Source organism: Camellia sinensis, chromosome 2 (genome assembly GCF_055761805.1).
Source record: "Camellia sinensis isolate YWXY chromosome 2, ASM5576180v1, whole genome shotgun sequence".
NCBI lineage: Eukaryota > Viridiplantae > Streptophyta > Magnoliopsida > Ericales > Theaceae > Camellia > Camellia sinensis.
The window spans coordinates 165897212-165914412 of NC_138962.1; the positions used below are offsets into that span (position 1 = coordinate 165897212).

At 40.1% G+C, this 17201-nt stretch overlaps 2 protein-coding genes across 2 annotated transcripts; both read left to right on the plus strand.

Annotated features, from left to right (window-relative positions):
• Positions 1-8275: 8275 nt before the first annotated feature.
• On the plus strand, positions 8276-9145 carry LOC145819216 (uncharacterized). Its single transcript, XM_082913178.1, has one exon. It carries the CDS (start codon positions 8276-8278, stop codon positions 9143-9145), a length of 870 nt encoding a protein of 289 aa, XP_082769304.1.
• Positions 9146-10519: 1374 nt separating this feature from the next.
• Positions 10520-12515, plus strand: LOC145819217 (uncharacterized). The gene is made up of 4 exons (XM_082913179.1): positions 10520-10743; positions 10939-11134; positions 11188-12008; positions 12197-12515. Exons 1-4 carry the CDS (start codon positions 10520-10522, stop codon positions 12513-12515), a joined length of 1560 nt encoding a protein of 519 aa, XP_082769305.1.
• The last annotated feature ends 4686 nt before the right edge of the window (positions 12516-17201 follow it).

Genomic DNA, 17201 nt, shown 5'->3' on the forward strand with positions numbered 1-17201 from the left:
ACGGTCAAACATCAAATTAGAATCAAAAGTCAATCTTTTAATTGTTTTTAATATTTTCAAATAAATATTAATCCTATCAATCTCTTCGAGAATATCGTCTTAAGAATGTTAGTGCAAATTTGGTTAATGAGATGGAAAGAGATAAAACAGAAAATAATTAGTATTATTTCAAGACACGTTACGTCGCTTTCCTTAAAACAATATTCATTCCCACCAATTCTATCAAATATGGTGTGCACCGGGTTATCTGCGATTCCGCCTCTAGGATACAATGAAACTCAGTCTAAAGACCGATGTCTGACTGCGTTATGTACGAATGAAATCAGATTCAGAATACTTTTGGATTTTTCTAATCTACCTAGTATAGAGGAAAATAACAATATGAATGTTAGAGAGAAATTCCATGGATATGCTATGGATTTCATATGGATTACTTTTTTTTTATAAATGCCAACCCATTCCGCATTTATATAGGCATGGGTTTGTATCACTTAAACCAAAGGTCGTGTTTTTTAAATTCAAAGTGATACCCTTTAAATCTAAGAGCTATGTCTTTTGGTTAAATCCAATAATTACACCCCATGGCTTGAATACAAAATACACACATTTTTGTTTAAACTCAATAGTTACACCCTTTGGTTTAAACCCAAAAATCACATCTCTTTAATCATTTATATAATTATATTATATTTTTAAATATATTATAAAAATGTTCCAACAACATACCTGTCTATACGTGTACACAAAATTACTTTGTATTTATCTACATACAATTTGTTCCTAAGTTTAATACCCATTAATCAAATGACACGAACCTCTCATTTTTATTGTATATTTTTCATAATTCGATTGCTTTAGATACTAATATGTGAAATATGATTTTGTCGAAATTGTAAAAAAATTAAGGTTTTATATTATGGAGCAAATTCTACTTTAATCTCTTGTGTTTTTGTTCATGTGTAGATTATTCCCCTCTAATTTGAAAATAATCACATAACTTTTTTGTGGTTTGTGAATTGAAGTATGTCCTTAAGCATTCTATTTAACTTAACAATAAGTATGAAATACGTGTCAAAAGTGGCAGAGCCAAAAAAAATTGTTCCGATGGTACACTTATTAAATACAACTTCGATTTTTTTTTTCATAATCAGTAACAATAGAGAGTAATTTTTTAAATTAATATTAAGTATAAAATCTTAAATATTTAACATAAAAGTTTAAATTTTTTACAATTGACCTTATGAAAAGTCATAATTGAAAATATGATGTTACATGTTAGTGTATTATAAGCAATGCAAAAAAGTCTTGTACGTCTTATAATAAATTTTATAATAATATACAAATAATAGTGATACCACATTATTATCGATATATGATATCATTAATCAGTAGTAAAATAACACATAGGGAGTTAATCCCACTTGTTAAATATAATTAACAATTCAATAATTCTACATTTTCATAATGGGATTAACTATGTTTATATATAAATGATGATATGATATCAATTTTCATACATAGTAATATAACTTCTTGTAATTTTTTTTTTATTTTTATTTTTAATCAAAATAAGGATTATTGTTTTCATAATTTAAAAAATACCATTAAGAAATGAGAGGGGTAATCCGCTGGTTGTGTGTTTCTCGGTGCCGATCATTTGAAGCGCGAATCGGATAATTGTTGCTTTAATTGCTCATGATTTTAATTTTTTGGATTTAATTTTTTAGTTTTTTTTTGGGGGGGGTTTAGTAAATATTTTAGGTGTATCTTATTTAGATGTATCTAAAAAATTAAATATTTGTAAAAAAATATTTTAAAAAGTCAATAAATATATTAGAATACGAAAAATGTATTGAATTCTCATTTTTTTATTTATATTTTTAGTATTTAGTGAATTTTCTAAAGATTTTTTTACAAATATTATACTTTTTAAGTATATTTATATTAGGTATATCTAAAAATTTTAAAAATTACATAAAATATTAAAAAAATTGTAAAAATAAAAAATATGGCGAAATAAAAAATTTTAATTTTAAAAAAAATGAATCTTAAAAATCTAAATCAAGCAAGCTCATAGATTTTATTTACTTTTTTATTTTTTTCCTTTGGCTTTTTTGGATTGGGAACAAAACATTCTATAATATCTTTGTGTGTAAGAGACGGTGTCGACTCTGGGACAAGCCGGCAAGCCGCTTTGGACTCGAGCAAAAAATAGGGCCCCATTTAGAAAAAAATTCGTATAATATTAATTTATTTTTTAAAATTTTTATTTTATTTTATTATTATTATTTTTTAATAGACCTCAATAGTCGTCAATTATTTTAATTTTTAACCTACCAAAACTCACCTAACACCACACTCAAAAATATATATTTTTTTATAGGTGAGGATCTCAATTACTTTGATTTTCACTTTCCTAAATCCAACTAAATCGTGCATTTACCAATTCCAGAAATAACACAATTTTATTAATGAATGGCTCAAAGTTATTGATTCTACTTTACCAAACTTCTCTCCAACCTAATTTACTATTATGAGATTGAATTTTCTTAGATCTTAGGATAAATTATAAATATACCCTTTGAGATTTGTTTAAAATACGAATTGTCTCATATTTTTTATTTAACATAATTAATTGAAAAAAAATGAAATTTCTAATTGTTCACCTATACCAAACCAAACCAAACCAAACCTTAAGTCCTATCAAATGGGATTGATTACATGAATTCTTCTTCTCTACGCGACTCTAGTAAAGGTCATTTCGTTAGTTAAATTAACTATATCCATATCTCTATTTACAACGCTAGCCAACGTTAATCTAGGCCTACCCAGTCCCTTTAAGAATTCCATCTACCATCACTGCATCGCATCCTTTTACTGCTGCTTCTGTTGGTCTCCGTTAAATATGACCAAACCATCTCAATCGATTCTTTCTCAACTTATCTTCTATTGGTGCTACTTATATCCATTTTCGAATACAGTTATTCCTAATTCTGTCTTGTCTAGTTTTGCCACACATCCATCTTAGCATCCTCATTTTAGTCACATTCATCTTATCTACATGTTATTTTTTGGTTGCCCAACACTTCATCCCATACAACATCATTGGTCTAATAGTCGTTCTATAGAACTTACCTTTTAGTCTCGTGGGTATTCGTTTATCGCACAGTATCCCAGACACATTTCTCCACTTACTCCATCTCGCCTTTATCCTATGGGCCACATCCGCATCAATCTCCCCCGTCGTTGTGATAATCGACCCTAAATAACGAAAATGTTCATTCTTAGGTAGTTTTTGGCTCTCAATCTTCAGTTCTCATCTGCTTTCATTATTACTATTACTAAATTTACACTCTATGTACTCTGTTTTAGTTTTGCTTATCCGGAATCATTTAGATTCAAGTGTATTTCTTCAAATCTCCAACTTTGTGTTAACTCCTTCTTTAGTCTCATTCACATATGTAATAATAAAATTATCTGAATTATTAATTGAAATAAAAATTTAACATTATTAAAAATTGTTAATTAACTTAATGATTTATTAATAAAATGACCTATTTATTATGAAATTAGAGATCTTAGAGGACATAATGTAATTTCTAGAATCATAGGGGGTGATTTATAATTTAAGTAAATCTCAGGATGTGTGTTTGTAATTTACCCTAGATCCTTAAGGTTCTCTCTAAATGCTTTTAAATTTTGTATCATTTCAAGTTTTACTTAGTTGTTTGTTAACTTTACTTAAAAATTAAAATTTCAAAAATTGACATGTTTGTTGCTTGTTGAATTATGGAGTCTATTAATTAGGACATTTGATCTAGTAATTGTGTTAGGACCTAGGACCTTTTGTGGTGTAAAGTTTCGAATTCAACTCCTACAGAGAGGAGTTTAATGCCCTTTGTGGTGGTTGGTTTATTTCTACCTCATTATGAAAGTTGTACGAGATTAGTAGTGATTATTGGACTTGACTTGATGGATTGATTGTTAGATGTTGTTGATTTATTTAAGTGATACAGTGATGAAATTCATCCAATGCTTCTTAGATTTTATAACTTTTGAATTTGTATAGTATTTTTTTCTTATGTAAATGGTTAAAATATATAAAATAATAATACTACATTTTATCTTTTTAAAATTTTAAAATATACATAATTTTTTTAATTTGATTTTACCTTTTTTTAGTAATATGTATAAATACAGGGCTCCATTGGATTCAGGGCCCACCTGAAAAGAGATTTTTATTTCATGATTGATCATTAAGTATGAATTTGTATGCATATATTGAATTATTATTAGATGTTTCAACTGAGGATTATTTTTTGTGCCTTGGGGCATATATATCAGTGATTTTTATAAGTTTTAGGAAATGAAATATTTATCTCATAAAGGAATTGGAGATATTCAAGTTTGGGCTTATTTTGAGATTTCACTTTCTTTTTTCTTCTTTTTCTTAGGACCAAGTGTTTTCTTAATTTCTGTTTAATTAATTATAGAGGTGGATAAATCAATTGATTTAAAAGTGTGAAGAAGGCTAATTGTTTTGAATCATGAGATTTAGAAGTGAAATTAATGGAATATTTTGTTGTAAATATGAATGTACAATGACATTGAACATGGTTACTTACAATGTCAAGTGAGATTAAATTTAGACACAAATTGCTTCAACTAAAACTTGAATGTCAGAGCGAAAAATTATATTCCTAATTTCGATCATGCCATATTTAGATATTTATAATTTCACTTTTTTTTTAAAAGACAACAGTTTGGTGACATAGTTGAATCACCATTTGATATCATTCATTTGCAATGGAGCTAACTGTGATCTTTGTTGTAAAACTTTGAAACTAATCACATGATTAGGAGAACTAATAGAAGAAATCTAATTCTAAGATGTTCCTAGCATACCGACAGCATCCTTTTACACTCCCTACTAATTGGAAAACAGCAATACTATGTATTATGAAAAGTCTTTCATGAAAATGATCATGAAAGATTTGTGACATTTGGATTACACTTAGAATAAAGCATCGCACACTAATCAAGGTAATTTAAAGGTCACAAATCATTCATGATCATTTTCATGAAAAAAATTTCATGATCCCTAACATTTCTCTTTGGAAAAAACTTTGCTCATACTCAAACTTTTAATTGCAAAACTTGGTCCAGTTAGGTTCATGTGCATTTGTGCTACTTCTTATAGCAATTACCTAAGCAAAAGTATCTTAGAAGGAAGGGCAAAATCCATTTTATCTCGGACTCCTTTGGAAAGTTGACTATTTTAATAAGTTATTTTAATTTTTAATTATTTTAATATGTTAAAACATTTTATGTTTGAGAAGATGGTTCATTTTTTTTTGTAATTGAGTGTGATGTTTGTGAAAGAAAAATTAAAATGATTATGGGTTTAATATGATATTTTATCTTATTGACTATCTTAGTCTATTTTGTATTTTTATAAATTTTAATCTAAAAAAACTAATTTTTGACTTTCCAAACACGCCCGAGGCATGGCCTTACAACATTTTACCTCCCTTATTTTAAAAATAATCACTTACCCCCATGTAGTTTTAGACTAAATTGCTCTAGTTACATTTTCTCTCAAAACTAACATAAGTTATAATACAAGCGCCTTTTATAAAAGTTAGGAACAAAAAATTAATTAAAATCAACCTTCCAATGTAAAAAAGATAAAGGAAAACAAACAATGATTAAGACCCTAATTTTTTGGAGACCCCCACAACCCTCTTTAAATCTCCACCATTGGTTGTGGAAATCTTAAGCATTTTTCTAAAGGAAAATATTAAGAACCTCAAATATTTTACTAACATTTTTACTAAATATATCATATAAATATGGGCAATGATAGAGACCACTAAAAGTTGTGCTCCAAAATAACCACTAATGATGTGGCATCTATTTAAAAAAATAAAATAATAATAATAATAAAAAAAAAACAGACACAACAAGATTGTGGCAGTGGATGAGACCTACTGCCACATCATTAGTGGTGACACCACCATTAATTAGTGATCTCACACATTTTCCTATAAATATAGGATCATATAAAATCATACCATAACATTACTTAAAAGAAAAAAATCACCATATCTTCATCTTTCCCAAAGGAACCCCAACCCTAAACCCACCACATCCACCACCACTAGCCACCTCCTCCTCCCACCCCACCTTCTAGCCACCCCCTTTCCCTCTCTCCTTCCCCCACCTCCCAGCCACCATCTACCTCATCTCAACAGCTGCCCTCGCCCCTCTATGAACTGCCCTGCCATTGCAATGACAGAATTTGCAATTCTTGTAAACCAAAACAGAAAATTCAATCTTAACTTATTAAACAGATCAGATATATACATATATACACTGAAGGGGCTAAATGTGAAATGGGTCGGGTCCAAGCCTTGGGCCGGCCCAATCTATTGAAGTCCGAATCCAAGTGGGCTAGATGAGTATATGGGCAAACCAATTGACCCCAACTTCATGATTAACAATCCACCCAGGTCCTCAAGCACTTGGGCCCAACCCGCAGTGGAAAGACTAGTCCAGCCGTGGTGTTAGGCTGGGCTGAGCTGCGAGACTGAACCTATGGGCCGAGCAGAAAATAGGCCAAACCCATACAAAGATATTCGAATGGATCAGCCCATCTCCATGAATGATCCTGTAAAAGGCCGAGACAAGGCATAATGATGCCGAGCTAAGGCACATCAGTACCGAGCTGAGGAAACCTCGCAAGGAAACGTGGAAGTTGTAAATGTATGCATGTGCAAGTTGCCACCTCAGCTAGTCCCCTACACCTATAATCACGGACGTTGTTGAATCAGAGGAATGTGGTTTGTTATCAGCATGACTACAATGAGTATATGCATTCAATGACAACTACCAGGTGGTCCCCCATCTTGAGCAATGCTAAAAGGACACCTGGCAGTATCCAAACTCCATGAACCCACCTTGAGAAGCAAGCAAGGAACACTATATATACAATATGAACTTCACATTGAAGGTAACTGAACGACTCTAAGTAAAACTACAAGCTCAACTCGATATACATTCTCTCTCCGATCACTAATTCCCACACCAGAAGGGTTATCCGGCCAACCCCGGCCGAGCAGCTCTAACGGTGCTTCTTGTGGCAGGAACCTCAGTCCCTGGATAGTCCAACCGAGTGCGGAGCCCCGATCCACTTTCATCTAGTGCAGAATCCGGTACGCACAATTGGTGCAGTGAACGTTGATCACTTCATCTCTGAACTCTGCACTCTGTTTCGGCGATGGGGATTGAGGACATTCCGCCTTCGACACATACTCCACAGACGGAGAAAACATAGGATAAAGGTTTGGCACTCCCAACAATCCCGGAGGAACAAACTGGAAACAATAATCGAACCCCTGAATCCGTCGAGCATCGATTACCCTTCGTTGGAGGTTCTTCTTATCACTTTCTTCTGGAAAAGGATTATAGAGATCGAATCATAGACTCCATGGGGATGGAGATGCAGGAGTTGAAAGCCCAACTTAAGAGGGTGCTGGGCGATCCGATGGAAAAGAAGATGGAAGCGGAGCCCTCTCGTTTGCGACGGAGGAGTTCATCTAGAGAGCCACCAGCGAAGAAGTTTCCCAGGAATGAGTCTGGGCAACAATGCCAGCCTATCCCAGTACAGTGTGAGGCAGCAAGCAGTCACACCCGTGGGTCACGCCGGAGAAGGGCCAAGAGGCAGAAGATAGTTAGCCAACAGACTGATTACCCTCCTCAGGACCTTCGTACTTGGTTGATTGGCAATTGGCAGAACGAACAACATCGGGATCATCTGGACCGTACTATTTGCCAGAGAGAACACTGAGCACTGGACAGGCTCGTCTCTTCGCCATTCTCCCCGGAGATTGAGACCTTGAGACCTCCAAAGAAATTCACCCCACCAAAGTTCACTTCATACGACGGGAAGTCGGACCCGCTGATACATATTAGCCATTATAGACAAATGATGTCCCTATAGAACCGAGATGAGGCACTGATGTGTAAAGTCTTCCCATCCAGCTTGGGAGAAACCGGACTTCGATGGTTCGATCGTCTCCCCGCTGGATCGATCCATGGCTGGAAGGAGCTATCCAAAGAGTCCCTAGCCAGGTTTGTCTCCAACACTAAGATCCCGAAGGAGCCGGATACACTGTTTGGTCTCCGAAAGAAGTAGGAAGAAACGCTGCGTAATTATGCCAGGAGGTACTGGGAAGAGTACAATGACCTGGAGGAAAATGTGTGCAGCGAACAAATGGCCGTTATGTCCTTCAAACATGGTCTGCACCCGAAAATTAAGCTGAGACAATCATTTACCAAGCGCCCGGCCACAACTTTGAAAGATTTGTGTGCCAGGATTGAGCAGTACGCTCGCCTCAAAGATGATCAGATCCCCATCGAGGTAACGTCAGCAGAACAAACAGCTCGGCACAAGAAGAGAACAGATCAAGGAGAACACCGAGGGATTGCAGTGAATGAAGTGGATAAGTCCAAATCCCACGAAGCCGTTGTGACTGTATTCAAAGAGCCAATCTATCGAATCTTGGAAAAGATCAAGACAGAGCCCTTCTTTGTTTGGCCACCGAAAATGTTAGGAGATCCAGCTCGGCATAATCAGAAGCTCAGATGTACCTACCACCAAGACAGGGGGCACATGACTCAAAACTGCAGGGCACTGAAGCAACACTTGGAAGATCTAGTGGCAGCCGGGCACCTAAGGGATTACATTGATCAGGATAAGGAAGTGGCCGAACTGGGGAACCCGCCACCAGAACCGAATGTTAAGCACCCACCTCGGTTGCTAATAAATGTGATCTATAGGACGACGACTCAAGAATCTGATGAGACACTGAAAGAAGAGATCGCTAAGGCTGCGCAAATTCAGAGGGTCATGTTAGTAGAGCCTGTATCGAAAAAGGTACGTACAGTACCCAAATCCCCCTTGTGCACTGTTTCATTTACTAGCAAAGATTTAGAAGGCATACAACACCCACATACTGATGCACTGATTATAACTGTGGGAATTGGGAAACTATTTGACGTAAAACGAGTCCTTGTAGATCAAGACAGTGCAGCAGACATACTGTATGATGATTTGTTCAGAAAGCTTGGTCTCTCCGAGTAGCACCTCACCCCAGCGGCAGCCCCGTTGGTCGGTTTCAATTCATAGCCAGAATGGCCACTTGGCAGAATAGTGCTGCCAGTCATAGCGGGAACAAAAACCCTCCAGATAGAGTTCTTGGTTATTAATACACCATCCCCTTACAATGCCATACTTGGCCGCCCATGGATTCATCAAATGGAGGCAGTCCCTTCAACCTACCACCAGCTCATCCGTTTCCCAACAGAACACGAAGTAGAGCAGATCTCAGGGGATCAAGTTGCGTCCAAACATTGCTTCATGGCAGCATTAAAGGCAAAGCAGCTCTACAATCGGGTACAGACGGTAGAAGTGGCCGAACAGCCAGTCTTGGAAGATTTAGGGGGAATCCCAGAGAAAAAGATGGTAGAGGATTTTGAGAAAGTCTTGGTAAAAGAGGATGACCCAGAAAAGTACTTCCTTATCGGTACCTTGCTAGGCGATGATGAGAAACTTCAGCTGTTGGAACTGCTGAGGGAAAATATGGACGTATTCGCATGGTCAGCATATGATACTCCAGGGTTGGACCTAGAATTTTCTTGCCACAAGCTCAACATCAACCCTTCAGCTCGGCCCATTGTGCAAAAAAGTCAGAGATCCTCAGTCGAGCACACCAAAGCAGTAATTGCCGAAGTCGAAAAACTCCTGGCTTCAAGAGCAATCAGGGAAGTTCAGTACCCGCAATAGCTGTCCAACACAGTTGTAGTCAAGAAGAAGAACGGAAAATGGATAGTTTGCGTTGACTTCATTTTCTTGAACAAAGCCTGCCCTAAAGATAGCTTTCCTATGCCTCGTATTGATCAACTAGTAGACTCAACAGTAGGGCATGAGCGCATGAGTTTCCTGGACGCTTATAGCAGTTATCATCAGATACTACTGTTCGGTCTGAATCAAGAAAAGACAGCATTTATCACTCCGAGAGGAACTTACTGCTACAGAGTGATGTCGTTCGGCCTCAAGAACGCCGGGGCGACCTACCAGCGGATGGTCACTCGGATGTTCAAGGACCAATTGGGAAAACCAATGGAAGCTTATATAGATGATATGGTAGTCAAGAGCAAGTTCGCTACAGACCATCTTACAGACTTGAGAGAAGTTTTCGGCATATTAAAGAACCATCAACTTCGCCTCAATGCCTCGAAGTGCGCTTTCGGGGTAGGAACAGGAAAGTTCGTGGGATATATGGTCACTCACAAAGGAATTGAGACGAATCCAGACCAAATAAAAGCAATACAAGATCTTGAAGTACCAACAAAGGCTAAAGAGCTGCAGAAACTGGCCGGAATGGCGGCCGCACTAAATCGATTCATCAGCAAGTCTTCAGACCGGATGAAGCCCTTATTCTAGCTTTTGAAGAAAATGGCAGCATTTGAATGGAGTTCCGAGTGCACCGAAGCACTGCAAAGTCTCAAAAAATACCTTAGCACACCTTCTCTTCTGTCTACTCCAGAGCTAGGAGAGGAGCTGTACCTCTATGTAGCAGTCTCAGATCATGCCGTAAGCGCAGTATTAATTCGAGAGGTTAACAAGGAACAGAGGCCTGTATACTACGTTAGCAAGACTTTACTAGATGCCGAGACACGGTATCTACCATTGGAAAAGTTAGCTAACGCAATGCTTATCGCCTCGAAGAAGTTACAACATTACTTCTAGGGGCATACCATCAATGTCCTCATTGAATTCCCCCTCAGATCTGTATTTAGCTGAGCCGATTTCTTTGGCAGAACAGCAAAATGAGCTGTAGAACTTGACGAGTTTGACATTCGATATCAACCCAGGACAACAATTAAGGCCCAGGTCTTAGCAGATTTCGTTGCAGAATTTGCTTCCATCCAGAGTACTGAACCAGGGAACCCAAGTTCGGCACAGGTGCCACGCATCAACGAACAAGGAAAGCTTGCGCTTCGAAAGCCTGGAAACCCTTCATCAGAAACATCTGGTAGCTCTATGTTGACGGGTTGTCCAACAACTGAGGTTCGGGGGCAGGAGTAGTACTTATCTCACCAGAAGGATTTATCTGGGAACAGGCTCTTAAGCTCGGTTGGAAGGCTTCGAACAACGAGGCAGAGTACGAAGCGTTGTTGGCTGGCTTACGCAGTGCTGAACACTTCAGTGCAGAACAACTTCTTGTTTTTAGCGATTCACAGCTAGTGGTAAACCAGCTTTCCGGGGTCTACGAAACACGGGATGAAAGAATGGCCATGTACGCAGGCAAGGCCAAAAACTTACTCAAAAAGTTTCAATCCATACAAGTGGAACGAATTAGTTGGGACAAAAACGGCCATGCTGATTCTTTGGCTTGTCTCGGCTCATCAGTGGATACCAAAGATGCCAGAAAAGTTTGGGTTGAGTTCGTGCCAGAGCCAAGCATTGCGTCTCCAGTCCTCTGCAGCAGCGTAGAGCCGAGCTGGATGGATCCAATACTTGCTTTTCTAAAATCTGGTACTCTCCCCGAAGACAAAAAGGAAGCCAACAAAGTCAGACATAAGTCAGCTCGGTTTTGGATCTCACCATCCGGGAAGCTGTACAGACGCTCCTATCTTGGCCCTTATCTTCTATTTGTGCATCCAAATTTGGTCGAGAATGTTCTCTACGAAATTCACAATGGGATTTGTGGATGCCACGTTGGCGGAACATCGCTGGCGCACCGAGCCCTCACTCACAGGTATTGGTGGCCGCGGATGCAACAAGATGCTCAGCAGTACGTACAGAAGTGTGATAAATGTTGGAGGTTTGCTCCATTCATTCATCAGCCAGCCAAAACTCTCACCCCACTCACCAGCCCATGGCCCTTTGCCCAATGGGGTCTGGATATTGTCGGACCATTGGCGCGAGGCACTGGGAACAGGTGATTCTTCATTGTAGCAACTGACTATTTTACTAAATGGGTTGAAGTCGAGGCATTGGCAAATATCAAAGAGGCAGATACGAAGCGGTTTGTTATGAGAAATGTGGTGGTGCGTTTCGGCATCCCACGGGTACTGATTGCAGACAATAGAACACAGTTTGATAGTAAAAATTTTGTGCCGACCTCAGGATCGAGTATAGGAACTCTTCTCCAGGGTACCTGCAAAGCAATGGACAGACAGAAGCCTCAAGCAAAACCATCATCAATGGAGCAAAGAAACGGCTTGAGCATGCCAAAGGAAAATGGGTTGAAGAGTTACCCCACGTGCTATGGGCATACCGAACCACAGCACGGCGATCAACGGGGGAAACACCTTACTCACTAACCTACGGAATGGAGGCCATCATCCCACTCGAAGTCGGCCTCCCAACCCTTCGGTCTGAATTGTTTGAGAGCACCAGTAACGAGAAAGCTATTGCACAAGCACTAGATATGGCAGAGGGCTGAAGAGAAGCAGCACTGATCAGACTTATAGCGTATCAGCAGCAGCTCATCAAGAGTTTCAACCAAAAAGTTTTCCCAAGGCAATTTACTCCAGGAGAACTGGTCTTGAGGAAAGTTATGGATCACAAAAAGGTGCTTGGTGAGGGCAAACTTGGGCCTAACTGGGAAGGTCCCTACAAAGTCACAGTTGTCGCCGGAAATGGAGCCTACTACCTAGAGGATCTTAATGGCAAAGCTATACCTCGGCCCTAGAACGTAGCAAATCTAAAAAAATACTATCAATAGAATTGTCCCCCACCCCCTCTATCAGAATGTAATGGCATTTATTTGTTGACCAATGCAAATGCTTCCCCACTTCTCTCAAATTTATCAAATTCTTGTAATTAGCTTTGATGTTTATCAAACGAAATTAGCTTTGGTTCTTACCAAATGGAAATAGTTTTGATGTTTATCAAACAGAATTAGCTTTGGTTCTTACCAAACAGAATTAGCTTTGGTTCTTACCAAACATAATTAGTTTTGATGCTTATCAAACGGAATTAGCTTTGGTCGTCACCAAATGGAATTAGCTTTGATGTTTATCAAACGGAGTTAACTTTGGTCTTAACCCAAATGGACTTAGTTTCAGAACGACTGGACGGAATTTAAATTTGGTTAGCACTCAAACATGCTAAGTGGAATTGCTTGTTGGAATAATGTTTGGCAACTAAATTGGACTATAGCCAAGTGGAATTACTTGGTGGAAACCACACTAACATATCTTAAGTAAACATCATTGAATCCACAGATTTCCTTAAGTACCAACACGTCAACACTTCAATACTGATTTAAACAAACAGAGTTGGAACAAGCGTGACCTGGCTTTGTCAGGAGCAAACTCCCAGCATTAGTCTTACTCAACTCCAGGTGGGGGCAAACAATTGTTTTTTCAAACCAACCTGGACCTGAGTAAGACACCTCTTCATGCCTTTATCTCATTCAAACGCATCTGCACTATTAAAGTTGCAACAGACTTAAGCAGTTTTATCTAAGAGTACAATCTTCAGTACCAATCTTACTTAGCTCTAGGTGGGGGCAAACAATTATTTTCTCTTAAAACCAACCTGGACCTAAGTAAGATCCACTTACAAACTCAAGCACATCCATACCACACATCCGTTAGCCACACCGAGCATTAGTTCGGCCCCGAGGTCCCAACAGTGCTCGGCCGGGGGCAAATAGTGAAAAGCCACATCGAGCACCAGTTCGGGCCCGAGGCCCCAACAATGCTCGGCCGGGGGCAAGCAGTACCGAATCAGATAGAGCATCTATTTAAAAGCAGTACAGAATCAGACCGAGCATCGATTCGACCCCGAGGTCCCAACAGTGCTCGGCCGGGGGCAGGCAGTATAGAAAACATTCAGACATAAAAGCCAAACAGCATCAGACTGCAAGTTCAAAGAGAAAATTCTATCATCCAACAAAAGGCACAGATGGCCTCATAACCAGCAGCAAAGAAAAGAAAAGAGAAAAGAAAAATTGTCTTGGCAAGTGCAGAAAGAAAGTTCGTCCTAGAGACCGAGCCACGATACATCAAAACAGAAAAGCAAAAAAGTTCAAATCCTTTTAACATCAACTTTCAGTAACAGAGGGAAACTCAGGAGCAGCATCAACAATTTCGTCCAGGCCGTCTGGGGGAGGAAAAGTAGAGGCAGCTCCAACTTTCTGAGAAGTAGAAGTCTCCTTAACCGCATCTCTCGCGGCTTCGGTCTCTAGGGTTTCAATCCCTTCAACATCCACCGTTTCAACAGCAACATTACTATCCTGGGTCTTGTTTGCAGAATCAGCTTCTAGGGAAACTTCGGCTGGAAGAACAGCAGCGGTGGAAATAGTCTTCAAACCCAAGGATCTCGAAGGAACGGGAACATCCTCAAATAGGGAAGAGCCTTCAAGAACTAGCACAGCAGCCAAAGCACTTGTCTAACCCTTTAGAAAGAGCTTGTCTCGCAGTACTAGCACCTCGTTCTTATACGCTGCCCCAACTTCATCCCAGCCTTGTTGCCAATGCTTGGCCTCCAAAGTAGAGCGCTCGGTGGCCATCACGGCAATAACGGCTTCCAGTTCGGCCGCCTTCCCCTCGAGTTGAGCCGGTGTCCCAATAGAAGCCTTCTTCGACTTTTCAGCTGAAGCGACAATCTTGTTCAATCAAAATGCTTCCCTCTCCGCGGTTCAGCGTCCTTCTTTCTTTGTCTCCAAGCTTACCTTCAGTCTCTTAGCGTTCATTGCGGCCTCTAGCATGGCCTTTTCTAGCTCTTCAGTACAGGTAATGGATAAATGCATTCTCTGGATACACTGCAAAGGACAACGAAGAATTAAGAGAAAATGAGACAGCAACGCAACAATAAAGACAAGTAAAACGAGGAAACACTTACACCAGTCATCATCTGAAGGGTCCCCTTCAGGATAGGAATATCACGGGGCCCATTATGGTCGGCCATGTCAACCGGCATCAATAAAAACTTAGTCAAATCAAAGGCAAAATCTTGTGAAGCAACAACTGAATCAGAAGTGGAAATGGGCCTGCCTTTATGCGACATTAACGACTCCCATTTCTCAAAGGTCTCATCCTCAATAGGATCCTCAGAAGCTTCCCCCACCACTGCTTTGCCAGCCTCTTGTCTTCTCTTTTTTGCTCGCACAGCGACCAAAGCTGAGGGCTCGACAGCAGATGCAGGGGTCCTAGAAGCTCCCACCTTCATCTTCACTTCCATTAGGCTCTTTAACTCGGTCCTTTCCGAAGGGGTTTCCAAAACATCGGAGGCTCCGAAAGCCTCCGCCTCTAAATCCACCAACACTCTTCTCTTCGCCACAGACCCGCCCCCTGCGAAACTGGGGACAGAGGAGGGCGCTCTCTCAGAAAGTGCACCTTGACTCCTGTGATGGTTCGCGACCAAAGGAGTGAGAGACGTGTCGGTCTCAGTATCAGAGTCCAGAAGGGCAGCAGCGAGCCTCGCTTTCTTTGGAATAGTGGAACGGTAAGTAGACTGGTATTCCAATAACTCGGGTGTAGATCTCTTTTTATTCCTCAGGGCCGCTTTTATGGCTTCAGCGTTCTCTCGGTTCGGTCTTCGTTGGAAATGAGAGGCCTCTGCAAAAAAAAGAAGTGATCCATTAGAGCAACATCCAAAATAAAGTAAGAAATACAAAAGGCATTAGAATGAGAGGCCCGAACTAGGGTAGCCGTCTTTCTGGGGCATCCTCTCAGACTGAAACTCAGTTCTGGCGGGGAACTCCAGGTTTCCACCAACCTATAAGAAATCATCGTTGTGCTTATCCGAATCGGGTAACCCAGTAACCAACTGGCAATCAAACGAGCGAACACACAAGTAATACGTGCTGTGGTCTTTGTTATAGGAAAGAGTATAACAACCTAAGATATCCCATATGTTAAAGTTCAAACCCAATCATCTATTGAGGGCAGATACGTCGCAAACAACACGGAAAAGGTTCACAGATACTTGCATTGGGGTTAACTGGACTTGATGCAGAAACCGACGAACCAACGGGTCAAGAGGAAACCGAACCCCTCCATCGACTATGGCCGCGATGGGAAAAGCAACGGTATTCCTCATGCCCATATGCTTGGCATCTACTTTCGATAACGAAAGGGTAACGTCGTTGGGAATATTATAGTCCAGGCGGAACATAGCCATGGCCTCGGGGGTATCAACTAGTGAACGAAACTTCCCCATTTAACAAACCTAAGGGGACAGAGGTAGGACTCAGATAACAGAGTATAAAACACAGACAGTGAGTAGGCCAAACAAGATGAATAAGATAAAAAGAGGCAAGAGAGGAAGAATCACAAGAGGACTTACAGAGATTAGAACAGTGGTTATAGAGCAAGATCAGCGGCGAAAAAGTCTGAGCAGGGCACCAACGAGACTGGTTCAGAGGAAGGGGAAGAGTTCTTTTTCTCTCTTTTAAACTCTCTAGAGGAACGAAAAAGCAGACGAAGGGATTTGTATCGACAGCCAGAGCATTAATTGTACTAGCCGGCGCGCAGGTACATGGAGCATGACCTTCAGTATGAAATCGACGCACTATCTTTGCACACCTATCTCACATCGCCACGTGTCACCATAAAAAGACGCATGCAGGGATTGTGTGTCAGGATTAAACTGTCACCAAGACCGAACTGGGAAAAATTGAAACGACGCAACGCTTAGGAAGCAGAGCAATAGCTCCCCCCAAGGGAAACCTTAGCACGAGCTAAGGGCAAATGAAGCGACTAAATGTGAAATGGGACGGGTCCAAGCCTTGGGTCGGCCCAATCCACTGAAGTTCGAATCCAAGTGGACTGGATGAGTATATGGGCACACCAATTAAACCCAACTTCATGATTACCAGTCCAACTAGGTCCTCAAGCACTTGGGCCCAACCCTCAGTGGAAAGGCTAGTCCAGTCGTGGTGCTGGGCTGGGCCGAGCTGCGAGGCTGAACCTATGGGCCGAGCAAAAAATGGGTCGAACCCATACAAAGATATTCAAATAGATCAGCCCATCTCCATGAATGATCCTGTAAAAGGCCGAGACAAGGCATAATGATACCGAGCTGAGGCACATCGGTACCGGGCTGAGGCACATCGGTACCGAGCTGAGGAAATCTCGTAAGGAAACGTGGAAGTTGTGAATGTGTGCATGTGCAAGTT